The sequence below is a fragment of the Heptranchias perlo genome, chromosome 2 (genome assembly GCF_035084215.1).
Source record: "Heptranchias perlo isolate sHepPer1 chromosome 2, sHepPer1.hap1, whole genome shotgun sequence".
In the NCBI taxonomy this organism is placed as follows: domain Eukaryota; kingdom Metazoa; phylum Chordata; class Chondrichthyes; order Hexanchiformes; family Hexanchidae; genus Heptranchias; species Heptranchias perlo.
In genome coordinates, this window is record NC_090326.1 from 148861456 (window position 1) to 148876300 (window position 14845).

The following is a 14845-nucleotide window of genomic DNA, read 5'->3' on the forward strand; positions in this document are numbered from 1 at the left end:
CAAAAGTGTCACACCTGACGTGTGGCCACTGAATTGTTGCACCTCACAAGTGTCATATCCCAGAACATCACATTTTATTGTCATTGGAGACTAGACAATGGAGAAAAATCTTCCTTTGGCAGATGTACACTGCGTAGATCAAATTTTTATTTAAAAAAATTTTTTTTTTTATTCGTTCACGGGATGTGGGCGTCGCTGGCAAGGCTGGCATTTATTGCCCATCCTTAATTGCCCTCGAGAAGGTGGTGGTGAACCGCCTTCTTGAACCGCTGCAGTCCGTGTGGTGACGGTTCTCCCACAGTGCTGTTAGGAAGGGAGTTCCAGGATTTTGACCCAGCGACAATGAAGGAACGGCGATATATTTCCAAGTCGGGATGGTGTGTGACTTGGAGGGGAACGTGCAGGTGGTGTTGTTCCCATGCGCCTGCTGCCCTTGTCCTTCTAGGTGGTAGAGGTCGCGGGTTTGGGAGGTGCTGTCGAAGAAGCCTTGGCGAGTTGCTGCAGTGCATCCTGTGGATGGGGCACACTGCAGCCACAGTGCGCCGGTGGTGAAGGGAGTGAATGTTTAGGGTGGTGGATGGGGTGCCAATCAAGCGGGCTGCTTTATCTTGGATGGTGTCGAGCTTCTTGAGTGTTGTTGGAGCTGCACTCATCCAGGCAAGTGGTGAGTATTCCATCACACTCCTGACTTGTGCCTTGTAGATGGTGGAAAGGCTTTGGGGAGTCAGGAGGTGAGTCACTCGCCGCAGAATACCCAGCCTCTGACCTGCTCTCGTAGCCACAGTATTTATATGGCTGGTCCAGTTAAGTTTCTGGTCAATGGTGACCCCCAGGATGTTGATGGTGGGGGATTCGGCGATGGTAATGCCGTTGAATGTCAAGGGGAGGTGGTTAGACTCTCTCTTGTTGGAGATGGTCATTGCCTGGCACTTATCTGGCGCGAATGTTACTTGCCACTTATGAGCCCAAGCCTGGATGTTGTCCAGGTCTTGCTGCATGCAGGCTCGGACTGCTTCATTATCTGAGGGGTTGCGAAAGGAACTGAACACTGTGCAGTCATCAGCGAACATCCCCATTTCTGACCTTATGATGGAGGGAAGGTCATTGATGAAGCAGCTGAAGATGGTTGGGCCTAGGACACTGCCCTGAGGAACTCCTGCAGCAATGCCCTGGGGCTGAGATGATTGGCCTCCAACAACCACTACCATCTTCCTTTGTGCTAGGTATGACTCCAGCCACTGGAGAGTTTTCCCCCTGATTCCCATTGACTTCAATTTTACTAGGGCTCCTTGGTGCCACACTCGGTCAAATGCTGCCTTGATGTCAAGGGCAGTCACTCTGACCTCACCTCTGGAATTCAGCTCTTTTGTCCATGTTTGGACCAAGGCTGTAATGAGGTCTGGAGCCGAGTGGTCCTGGCGGAACCCAAACTGAGCATCGATAGCACTGTCGATGACACCTTCCATCACTTTGCTGACTAAGGGGGAAAAATATATTTCGTCATTATATAAATAACTTGGCATAATAAACAAAGAGCAAGGGTTTTGGAAAGGAGGTATAAATAAATTAAAAATAGGGAATAAGAAGCTTTGGGAGGGAAGAACAAAGTTACCTGCACCTTGAGCAAATTTTGTAAGTTGTTAGGTAAATAGTATTACAAATATACATTTGAACATACAAAAAACGACGGACAGGAAAAGACTTACTGGTCCATCCAGCCTGCCCCACACAATTATGTCGTCTTGTGCATCACAATACATACGCACCCCACCCTACACAGAAGCCAAGTAATCTCCTGGAAAAGGTGAAAATGAGATTTAAAAACCCAGGCCAATTAGTGGGAAAAAATCTGGAAAATTTCTCTCTGAAACCCCCCCCCCCCCCCCCACTCCCCTTAGGCGATTGACCACGCTGGCCCTGATTAATGTTGTGCAGTACCTACCTTTTGTATGAGATGATCTTCGCCCCAGCCAGAAGCAGGTCCAGCTTTCGCTTGAATGAATTCAACAAATCAGCGTTCACTGCATGAGCCGGCAGCCCATTCCACAGGTCCGCTATTCTCCAGGAAAAGAACCAGCTCCTAACATCTAACCTAGTTCTGCCTTTACATAACTTTAGATTATGACATCTGGTTCTGCCTAACCTAATCAGTTGAAACAAACTGTACAAACACAATCTAGTCCCTTCATCTTATAAGCCTCAATCAAATCACCTCTAAGTCAATGCTTCTCTAAAATGTTGGGATGCAGGACTTTGAGCCTAGCTTGGAAATTAAGATGCTTTAAACTGGGATTTAATCTTGTGGCCCTCCTGCACCCTTTCCAAAGCCCCAATATCACCCACCATGTGAGGAGACCACAACTGAGCAGTATTCTAATTGAGGCCTAACCAAGGCCCTGTAAAGGACAAAATAGTATGCTTTGTTTTATTATGTAAGTACACCCTAGCACCCAATTCGTTCTAGCTATCACTTCATGGAATTGGCCATGAACCTTTAGTGATCTAGGCACCAGAATGCCCAGATCTCTCTTTCTCCATTGGCTTTGGTTCTTTTCCCTGAAGGGTGTGCGTACATTCAGCATTTGCCCTGCCCACATGCATAACAGCACTTTTCTAAGTTAAACATCATTTGTCAGTCACTGACCCAATCCCCCAGTGCATCCAGATCCACTTGTAGTCGAGCACCTTCTACAGTCCTAGCTCTCGCACATATCTTAGTATCACCTGCAAACTTGCAGATTATTCCCCCAACATCTACATATAGATCACTAATGAATTTTTAATTTATAAAAATATTTTTGTATATGAAATGTATCTGAAGCTTCTACCTTTGAGTATCAGTTAACTATGTCATTTTTACCTCCGGTCAGTCATGTGATGTATTGTTTCATAAAACTTGGTGCGTTGTTGAATGGTGAACCACTGTTGTGTTAAGACTGAAGTAAACTACAATGAATGTCGGAAAGCATATTCCAGGTCCCAGACTGCTGGTGAACAATGCCAATGGAAGATGTACTTGTTGTCATCTTTATAATAATTATTATTGTTTCAAATACTATTGGAATGTTTGGGAGGAGTTGCTGAAAGGAGGAGAGAGAGGTGAGACCAGTGATTTGCCACACAACCATAGTGTAGGTGCATGGATGTGAAGGAGCTTGGTGTTTAAGTTTTTATCTGGCCACAATATATTTTGTACATTATATGTAATTTGCACATACAGGAAATTGGCTGTTCATTAACTTTTAAACCACTGGTTAAATAACTGTCTCATGGAATGGCGTGATCACCAAAATGGCTTCTTGAAAAATGAGTGCGCTAATAAAGGCACTGGTTATATGTACATTTAATATTTGGCATATTGTACTTTTGCTTTTGACATATAAGCTGGAAATTCAGTATGTAAACAGATGCTAGTTCAAAGAATAGTGGTAGGAATAAATATAGCTTCAATGATGTAGTCTTCAGTAGTATTATCCCACTTCACTGGATTGTTAGAATTTTTCCTGTTCTCTATTTCAGCAGTTCAATAATATAGCTTTCTTGCTTTGAGGGCTTGTCAAACTCCGTGACCTCTCTTGGAATCCCCAATACAAATGATAGGGTTATTTCCATCTAAGGGAGAGGTGCCTCAGGTCTCTGAAATCCTTTCCAGCACTAACATGCAAGATTAGCCAATGGAGCCCTGATGATCCTGCATCTATAAACTTTATGGACAAGAGTACTTGGTGATATTGCAAAATGCCTTGACTGTGCAAAGCTTTGTACTGGGAAGACCGAAGCCATTGTTTTTGGTCCCCGTTGCAAACACCGTTCCCTAGCCACCGACTCCATGTTTCTCCCTGGCCACTGTCTGAGGCTGAACCAGACTGTTCGCAACCTTGGAGTCCTATTTGACCCCGAGATGAGCTTCCGACCACATATCCGCTCCATCACCAAGACCGCCTACTTCCACCTCCGTAACATTGCCCGTCTCTGCCCCTGCCTCAGCTCCTCTGCTGCTGAAACCCTCATTCGTGCCTTTGTTACTTCCAGACTTGACTATTCCAATGGTCTGCTGGCTGGCCTCCCATCTTTCACCCTCCATAAACTTGAGCTCATCCAAAACTCTGCTGCCTGTATCCTAACTCACACCATGTCCTGTTCACCCATCAACCCTGTGCTCACTGACCTACTTTGGCTCCCGGTCCAGGAACACCTCGATTTTTAAAATTCTCATCCTTGTTTTCAAATCCCTCCATGGCCTCCCCCCTCCCTATCTCTGTAACCTCCTCCAGCACTACAACTCTCCGAGATCTCTGCGCTCCTACAATTCTTGCCTCTTGCGCATCCCTGATTTTAATCGCTCCACCATTGGCGGCCGTGCCTTCAGCTGCCTCGGCCCTAAGCTCTGGAATTCCCTCCTTAATCCTCTCTACCTTTCTCTCCTCCTTTAAGACCCTCCTTAAAACCTACCTCTTTCACCAAACATTTGGTCATCTGTCCTAATACCTCCTTATGTGGCTCGACATGAAATTTTGTTTGCTAACATTCCTGTGAAGAGCCTTGGGATGTTTTACTACATTAAAGGCACTATATCAATGCAAGCAGTTATTGTTGTGACATGTGAAAAGAGAGGATTGATAGGATTCAGAGGGATCTGGGCAATTGAGTGGATTGGCTAAGGAATACCTTAATAACATAAGAAATAGGAACAGGAGTAAGCCATATGGCTCCTTGAGCCTGTTCCGCCATTCAGTAAGATCATAGCTTATCTTCTACCTCAACTCCACTTTCCCGCCCTATCCCCATATCCCTTGATTCCCTTAGTGTCCAAAAATCAAACACCAAATGTATTTTAATGTTAATACTTATGTGATTTGCCAATTGGTACGTACACATTTACAAAGTAGGTGAGTTTCCATTAATACTGGAAGAAAAGGATTTGAGTCTGATTATTTGTCATTCATTGAATGTGTCTCGTCAAGGTGAATCTGTCATCGAGTTTAATCAGGTACACACAAATGTAAAGCTGAATCAGATTATTTTAACATTACAAAATTCACTGGTAAGACCGCATTTAAAACTTTTTTGCAGTTTTGAGACCATACCTTCAAAAGGGCATTGATGGGCTAAAGTTGTACATCTCATTTTATTTTGTTGAAAGCTTCAAAGTCTCAAAGTTATGGACATATTCGACATGAAACTTTTCTGCTTTATGATTGAGAGAGATTTGGTGGACGAGAATAAAAATAGCAAATAGAAATACGTCGTAGGTTAATCCGTATTTGTGAAGAGAAAAGACAAGTTAATGGGCCAGAATTTACTGGCAAAATAATGGCGAGTTTAATGCGCACGTCGTTATTAATGTGTAAATTGACCAACAATTTGTGGCGAGGAAGTGATACCCTGTGAGTCGCGAATCTCCACAAATTGCAGGACGATTTGCGCTGTTAGCCTTGCGAAAACGGCAACGCCCCACCAACCTCCCTGTGAGTTTCTAGAAATTGCTGCATTTGTGCATTAATTACCAATTAAACTCGACGCTGAAAATTAGAGCTGGTACTTATCAGTGTACGGACTCTTTAAATGAAGAGATTTATGTTCCTGCAATCCAACTCGATCTCTGGCCCAGAAAGGGAACAATTGAAACAGGAGTCTCATTCCTGCCGGTAGTAAATTGTTCTTGGATTTTTAAAATGTTACCTTTTTCTCTTCTTTTTGTCTCTCAGTGCAAGCTTTCTTTCCCTCTCTATTTCTCGTTCTGCACCTGATCTGACTTGAATTCACCCTATTTCCTTCTCCGTTGTTCCTGTTTCTTACTCATCCTTAAATCTCATCGGTTAAGGAGATAGACTGTTGGTCCCGTCGTTCACCAAGATCCCAGATGCCCCGTTGCTCTTGCTGCACCATCATCAGCTCGCACTTCCAGCAATTTGCAGCACAAAATATTCGAGCTGAATGTAGTATGGACACACCCTTAAATGTAAGGCATTCAGACTATGACCAGCACTGCTGTATCCAAAAGAATGTCTATGGCAGATGAGAATTTCTAACATTCTACCCTACCATTCAATATGTAAGCAGTGAAGATATTCACTGTAGCATTTAAACTGAACTCAAGTATGGAGTTCACACACAAATCACATCAGTGACCTTTGCTTGAAAAGTATCAATGCCAGTATCTTTGGCACTGGCACTTTGAGCTTGTGTTTCAGTTTAATGTGAATACTGGTAAACGGGTGTTACTTTGAACATCAAAATTCAGCTCGATACTGAACGTGTTAATAATTTTCCTTCCAATCTCTATAATACTACCACTGGCCCACATATTGGAAGATTGGGTCATGTAACATGATTTATATAATTATTTGGACCATGAAATTCATCAAAATGCTTGAATAGCAGCTGCCTCATAAACCCAGTTTGTTAATCATAGTAGGTACAGCACAGGAGTCTATTTGGCCCTTCATGCTTGTGCTGGCTCTTTGAAAGAGCTATCCAATTAGTCCCATTCCCCTGCTCTTTTCCCATAGCCCTATAAGTTTTTTCCCTTCAAGTATTCATCTACTTCCCTTTTGAAAGTTACTATTGAATCTGCTTCCACCACCCTTTCATGCAGTGCATTCCAGATCATTACAACTTGCTGTATGAAAAAAAATGTTTCCTCATGTCGCCACTGGCTCTTTTGCCGATCACCTTAAATCTGTGTCCTCTGGTTACTGACCCTTTTGCCACTAGAAACCATTTCTTATTTACTCTATCAAAACCATTCATGATTTTGAGCACCTCTATCAACTAAGAACATAAGAAATAGGAGTAGGAATAGGCCATATGGCCCCTCGAGCCTGCTCCGCCATTCAATAAGATCATAGCTGATCTTCGACCTCAACTCCACTTTCACACCCGATCCCCATATCCCTTGATTCCCGTAGAGTCCAAAAATCTATCAGTCTCAGCCTTGAATATACTCAACGACTCAGCATCCACAGCTCTCTGGAGTAGAGAATTCCAAAGATTCACAACCCTCTGAAGAAATTCCTCCTCATTTCTGTCTTAAATGGCAGACCCCTTATCCTGAGATTATGCCCCTTAGTTCTAGACTCTCCAGCCAGGGGAAACAACCTCTCAGCATCTACCCTGTCAAGCCCCCTCAGAATCTTATATATTTCAATGAGATCACCTCTCATTCTTCTAAACTCCAGAGGGCGTAGGCCCATTTTTCTCAATCTCTTCTCCATAGGACAACCCTCTCATCCCAGTAATCAATCTAGTGAACCTTTGTTGCACTGCCTCTAAGGCAAGCATATCCTTCCTTAGATAAGGAGACCAAAACTGTACACAGTACTCCAGGTGTGGTCTCACGAAAGCCCTGTACAATTGTAGCAAGACTGCCTTACTCTTTTACTCCAACCCATTTAAAATAAAGGTCAACCTGCCATTTGCCATCCTAATTGCTTGATGTATCTGCATGCTATCTTTCTGTGTTTCTTGTATGAGGACACCCAAATCTCTGTGAACACCAACATTTAATAGTTCTCACCATTTAAAAAAAAATATTTTGTTTTTCTATTCTTCCTACCAAAGTGAATAACCTCACATTTCCCCACATTATACTCCATTTGCCACCTTCTTGCCCACTTGCTTAACCTGTCTATATCCCTTTGCAGACACCTTGTATCACCCTCACAGCTTACTTTCCCACCTAACTTTGTATCGTCAGCAAACATGGATACATTACACTCGGTCCCTTCATCTAAGTCATTAATATAGATTGTAAATAGCTGAGGCCCAAGCACCGATCCTTGCAGCACCCCACTAGTTACAGCCTGCCAGCCTGAAAATGACCTGTTTATCCCAACTCTTTTTTTTTGTGTGTTAACCAATCCTCTATCCATGCTAATATATTACCCCCAACTCCATAAGCCCTTATCTTGCGTGGCACCTTATTGAATGCCTTTTGGAAATCCAAATATACTATATCCACTAGTTCCCCTTTACCCTGCTAGTTATATCCTCAAAAAAACTCTAATAAATTTGTCAAACACGATTTCCCTTTCATAAAACCATGTTGACTCTGCCTAATCATATTATGATTTTCTAAGTGCCCTGTTTACACTTCCTTAATAATGGATTTCAGCGTTTTCCTGACGACTGATGTTAGACTAACTGGCCTGTAGTTCCCTGTTTTCTCTTTCCCTCTTTTCTTGAATAGTGGTGTTACATTTGCTACCTTCCAATCTGCTGGGACCATTCTAGAATCTAGGGAATTTTGGAAGATCATAACCAATGCATCCACTATCTTTGCAGCCACCACTTCTGGAACCCTAGGATGTTGGCCATCAGGTCCAGGGGATTTGATGGCTTTTAATCCCATTTGTTTCTCTTTTTTTCTATTGATCGTAATTGTTTTAAGTTCCTCACTCTCATTATCTCCTTGGTTCCCCACTATTTCTGGTATATTTTTTGTGCCTTCTACTGTGAAGACAGATACCAAATATTTGTTTAATGTGTCTGTCATTCCTTATTCCCCATTATAATTTCTCCTGTCTCAGCCTCTAAGGGACCCATGTTTACTTTTGCTACTCTCTTCCCTTTTATATACTTGTAGACGCTCTTATAATCTGTTTTTATATTTCTTGCTAGTTTACTCTCATTCTATTTTCTCCCTTTTTATCAATTTTTTTTGGTCATCCTTTGGTTTCTAAAATTCTCCCAATCCTCAGGCTTACTACTCTTCTTCACAACATTAGAGGTCTCTCTTTTTAATCTAATACAATCCTTAACTTCTTTAGTTAGCTACACATGGATCACTTTTCCTGTGGAGTTTTTATTTCTCAATAGAATGTACATTCATTTTTAAATGCCCTTATGGATTTTCTCCCAGGTTGTTTACAGCAATGTCCTGGAGGTTCCAGAATGATCCTGGAGGGTTTCCAACCCCACCCAATGATGTGAAACAGTAGGAATTATTTTACCAATTTCCATTGATAAATTCCTGGATTTTTTTTCAGGTGATGAATCAGTTTTTTTTTTCTCAAATTGGAGAAATCCCCCTCTAATTTCATACCCTTGTACCAAAAATTGTATCCAAAGATGCAAGTGCATCACATCTGTGATGTCAGCATGCACACTTCTGTGTTCCATGCTGACATGGATGCAATGTACCCCATTCTCAGCAGGAAAATGAGGTTAGGCAGTGTGGTTTGAAATTTTTTTCTTGAAGACCTGGATCATTAGGTACTGCTGTAATGGCTATATTCTTTATACTAAAGCAAATGTCAGTCTTTCATTCCTTGTTAGGTATGGAGCAAGGACAGTAGTGTATTGACAGTTTCTATACTGATGGTTTCCTAAAGACTGAAGTCATGAATCAAAGGTTGGCTCAGGTCACACACACCAAGACATTGTTTACTTAAAGCAAGATCACAACTGTTTACCTCGCCACAATTGTCACCTGTTTTTATTGTCCCACCACCATACTGGCAGATAAATGCCCAGGGCCACAACAGTAAACATAGGTTACTCATCTTCACTTTTAATCTTAAAAACTGTCTAGTGCTTAAGTGAGAGTCTCATGGTGAAGCCCCATAAAAGTGATGTCTGTGAACAATGTAAATAATTGTGGCTTGTCATTAGTTTGGTTAGACTGTCTATTAGGTTTCTTGCTTGTTTTCTTGAGCTTTAGTGTTCAAAATTAAAACTTTTTTGCTTTTTCTTTTGCACCACAAATAAAACCTGGAAAAATACATCAAAACATTTTGGGTTTTAAAATTGGCAATAAAGTCTGACTTTAAAGAAGCTCATGAATATGCTGTAATCCAGCATTTCCGAAACTATTTTGGCTTCCGCCCCACAGTAGTGAAGGCAAACGCTCTCGCGCTCCCCCCATAAACGTAAACATTAGATACTTGTTGATAACTTACAAAACATAAAATAAAGTTCAATAAATCACAAGTATAAAAATAAAACATACTGTTTTCCTGATGGTACTGGCTCCTACCCTACAGGTCTTTACTGTAAAGCAGCGTTTCCCAAACTGTGGGGTGCGCCCCTTCCTCCCCCCCCCCCCCCCCCACCCCCCCCCCCAGCACGAAAAGGTCAGAAAAATAAAATATTTTCAGAAAAAATGTGGTGTCCCAAAGTGAACACTTTTACCGTGCTCCCTGCACGTGTGGCAGTTTGGGACACTGCCTTACATTGCGATAATCCACTCGCATGATCGGGGAAGTCCTACGAAATGGCAATGTGACACACACACACACACACACACACACACACACACACACACACACACACAGACACACACAGTCCATTGGTCATTTGCCGGAGCGATATCATTGCCATTTCGTGAGACTTCCCCGCTCACGTGAGTGGATTATTGTGATCTAAGGCAGTGTCCCAAACTGCTACACGTGTAGGGAGCCCGGAAAAAGTGTTCACTCTGGGACACAACTCAAAGTCGTTTTTTCTGAAAATATTTTATTTCTCCAACCTCTTCGCACCCCCATTTAAAACCTTTCGGGGGCGTGCCCCACTGTTTGAGAAACGCTGCTGTAATCCCAACCTCAGAAGAGCAGCTCCCACTGCACCAGTGTAACATTTTTCCATTTCCTACAGAAGCCATCTTGTGGCCTCGAGTGCTTTGATTTTACCATTTTAGTATTTACTCGCTAAATCAGGCGAGACATCAGTAGTGACGCCGCTCCTAACTATTTTAGTTTGTTTTCCCACGTGATTTCTGGAATAGGCTTTCGGATATAGCTTTCTCATTTAAAATATGGTTAACCAACAAAAGGAGTGATATGAAAATTGTAAAACTAATTGTGTCAAAAATACAGTTCAGTCATCTAAGTGTTGATGATGAATGTCCTGGTATATATTGTGCTGGAATTGGGAGGGTGAGAATGGATTTGTGGTCCCATAAGTTGAAATAGTCCTGTTGCTTTTGTAGTTTTAAAGTTGTGGGTGCAGATATAATGCAGTAAATTGTTACTTATCTGAACTGGTCAGGACCAAACAGTTCAATCTAGAGGTTTGTTTGGACCAGCAATTTATTGTACAATAAATTCCACAAATAAAACCTAACTTTGTACAGTTTGGTTTTTCTGTACCAATGCAATTTACTTATATAGTACTTAATTAGTCTTTGGTTCCTATTGGTTGTACAAGTTGAAATAGTCACTTCAAATACAGTAATTGTTTACCCCTGTTAACTGATCTATGCAGACTTGGTTCTATTATATAAAGAATGCAGTAGTGTAGTGATTATGGTACTGGACCAGCAATTCATATGTCATGAGTTCGAATCTCACCGTGAAATTTTGGTAATTTGTGGGCTACCGCCAGAAAATTTATCATGAAAACTGCACGATTGTAGTTTAAAAACCCAACTGATTCACGAATACCGTTCAGGTAGTAATGTACATGGTAAAACATACAAAACCGGGTACGATGAAAGATGCTTGGTACAATCAGTAGAACTTCTGTTTGCATGCTAATATAAAAATAAAGAACACATATACATTAACATCTTCGGTGGATCAGCTACCTCAATTTAAAAGCACCATCTCTTTGTATGCTGTCCTACTGCCCAGGACAGTGGATCGTTCATTTCGCAGCTTTCTGCTGCCCAACTGACGTTTTGGTGTTGCTATTCTGATTTTTAAAAAGCCTTTCTTCAAAGACTAGTCAAGATCAAAAGAGTTTGTTAACACCGATGTGCTAGATATCTTATCTTCCTGAAGGGTCAGGCGTTGCTAACGAATTGGTGGCTGTTTGGGATTTGTGCAAAAACAACTGCCCATCGTGCAGTAATTACCTTTCATCTGTCGACTGACCCACAGTGCAGCATAGGTCTGTCTTGGGAAGCTAACCCCCTTTAAGCAAACCTTTACTTTAGTTTAAAAAAAAGCACATTTTAATATGGCTTATGTTCCAATCCATTTTATGGGAAAAAATGGCGATTGAGTCCTGAACTGTGACACATATATACAACTTCAAAAAAAAGGCTACTATGGGGATGAGTGCTGGAGCTGCTTAGGCTGAAAACTTCATTCATTTCTGCCAATAATACCCTGTAGCTTTTCTGTAAAGTAGGGGATGAGGGACAACACATGTCCTTGTAATAGCGAGGTACTCATTAGACTGAAATACTGCCCACTTTCCATTCACTGTCCTGGACTTGCGCATTGTTGAGATTGGAAGATGTTCTGTGTTTGATTCCTATTTACCGTTCATGTGAAATTTTAAATGTCATGGTCCCATTGCATTTCCATTGTTCTTGGATATAAAATGCCTGCACCTCATGAACACTAAGCACAGATCAAGTTATGATTTTAAATCATGTACTGATGATGCTGTGGTTGGGACTTGCTCTGTGTTAGAGTATTGCTCAGCACGTTTCAGATGCAAACCAAATGCTGTATTTGCTGAGTGCAAATCTCACAATTCTTAACTACAAAGCTTGTGGCTTCCAAGTCTTTCACATTTGTCAAATCAGATTATTAGTTTTGCACAGTTTTTTTTCAGCCATCTGATATGTAAACTACAGTAAACTGTCAGTAAACTGTTTCCATTTACTTTTTTTAGGGAATTAAAGCACGAATTCTGGAGACTTTAGTCATGCTTATTCTTCTTGGACTGCTTATTTTGGGAATAGTCTGGGTGGCTTCTGCCTTGATTGATAACGATGCTGCCAGCATGGAATCTTTGTATGGTAAGTGGCCTGGAATACTATTACTAATTTTGATTGATGGTTTAAAAAAGCAGTTATGCTATGATTTTGATTTTATTTCCCCCCATAACTTTTTAAAAACAAAGTTCAATATTAAAGGCAGTTCATGGGACTGCATGAATAGTTGAATTGGTTGCAGTTACACAGGGATGGTTGAGAAGCTGCAAGCAGAAAATTCAAATTGCTCAGTTTTGTACCCAGAAGGTGAGGTAGTACTACTCCTCTTGTGTTGGTACAATGCATAAACTGTTTATTGTTGGTGCAGGATGTGTGGTATAACTGCCCTATAAAGCTGTATGTGGAATAGCAAATATTCAGAGTTTATTAATATATATGAAGTCCTTCAATTGGCTTTGCGTTACAGCATATGTATATATGACAAAACTACACTTGCACTTATTAGGTCAAACCAATAAAGTACTCCATAGTCCAGAATACACCTCAACTTTCTATTATTTAATGAAATGTACTTGTTTTTCATATTGCATGTCCTGATGTATTGCATTTTAAAGAACATTTCAAAAATCAGAGGCAATCATTATTTTTGTATAGTGTGACTGTGTTTTAGTGACCATAGAAATTGATTATTGCTAGTTCTCTTACTGAGGCATTTTACTAAAGTTTGAGACGCACTAAGATTTCTGTAGCACTCCTCATTTACAGAAATACGTCTCAAAGCGCACTCCATTGAGCAGGAAAAATATTGGACACTGAGCTGGACAGGAAAGATTGGGAGGGGAGCAAAGGCATGGTTGAAGAGGTGGTTTGCAAAGGTTTTTGAAAGCACGGAAGGAAGTAGCAGTGTATTCTAGGGAGGGAATTCCAGAGCATAGGGTGTAATGACAGAGAGTGACCATCGTTGGGATGGGGTAGTCAGCAAGGAACAGGTGGTCGAGATTGCTACAGCACATTAGGACAAGGCCATTAAGAGATTTGAAAGTAGGGTAGAAGAAATGGACTGTGTATATTGGATCAGAAGATTGCTTTATTAAATGATTCATATATATGGATCCCTGTTGTAGTGCTGAAACATATTTATTGAAGGGTTATTTATTCTTTGACTTCTATACCTTTTATGGAGGCCATTAACCATATGATAACAGATTATCAGGTGATTTATCTCATTCCTGTTTGTGAATTTGTTGTTTGTGGGATCTTAGCAGCCAATTAGCTGTGTGTTAATTGGCTGCCGCATTTGCCAATATTATAACACAACTACACTTCAAAAGTACCTCATAGGCTGTGAAGCAGTTTGGTACATCCCGAGGATGCAAGTTCGTTCGTTCGTTCTTATAAAATATCAGAGATTGTGGTATGCCACATAATGTTTTGTAAAGTGAGTTGCCCACATTATTAAATAGAAAACACTATTGACACATGCCATATCTCTCCACACCAGGTACTCTTGTTGCTCAGCCTCTCTACTCCATTATTCAGGGCCACTCTCATGGGAGTGATTACAAAGCAGTAATCTCATTAAGGATTTCAAATGCCATTGTAAAGAGCAAAAACAAAGGTAGTATGGCTTATGACTCACATGAACTCCAAAATCAGATTACTGTCCTGAAGTAACTCCTACGTACCCATTAAGTTTTTACAAGCATGTGCTATGAATTTGGGAGGTACAGTTCTTGGTTGTTTGCATTTCTATTGCAAGTGGCATGCGCTATGGTGAACATTGATAGCGAAGGTACTCCCTGCAGTTGATTAATGTTAAACTCTCATTGAAGGATTAATCATTGTAACTTTTTTTTCTCCAAGTTTATCAAGTTGATTACAAGAAAATAAATCAATTTCTATTAATATTGCTTTATTTTGGTAACTTTGTATTATGATACTTGGTTTTAAAATTTCAGTGGAATAATGGGCCAGATTTTGCTGTCAAAATAACAGTGAGGCTAATGGCGCTCAAAAGTAACTGTCCGAAATGTGTCGCTCCGCCGTTAGCTTCGCGTAAATGGCATCTCGCTCTCTGCCTCACCGTTGAAATGCACTGAATGACGTGAAATTGCTGTATTTGCGCAGTGAATACGAACTAAACTCGCCACAGAAGGTTAATTCTTGTCCATTTCAGTTTAAGTACCCTTTCAATGACATGATAACTGTTAATTAGTACCAGTCAATCTCTCTGGC

At 41.1% G+C, this 14845-nt stretch overlaps 1 protein-coding gene across 1 annotated transcript in view; it reads left to right on the plus strand.

The window, feature by feature from the left end:
* lmbr1 (limb development membrane protein 1) overlaps positions 1 to 14845 on the plus strand; it is a 189594-nt gene that overhangs the window by 78980 nt on the left and 95769 nt on the right. Inside the window, exon 6 of the mRNA XM_068008238.1 lies at positions 12568 to 12694. Coding sequence (XP_067864339.1) covers positions 12568 to 12694 — 127 coding nt within the window. The remainder of the gene's footprint in view (positions 1 to 12567; positions 12695 to 14845) is intronic.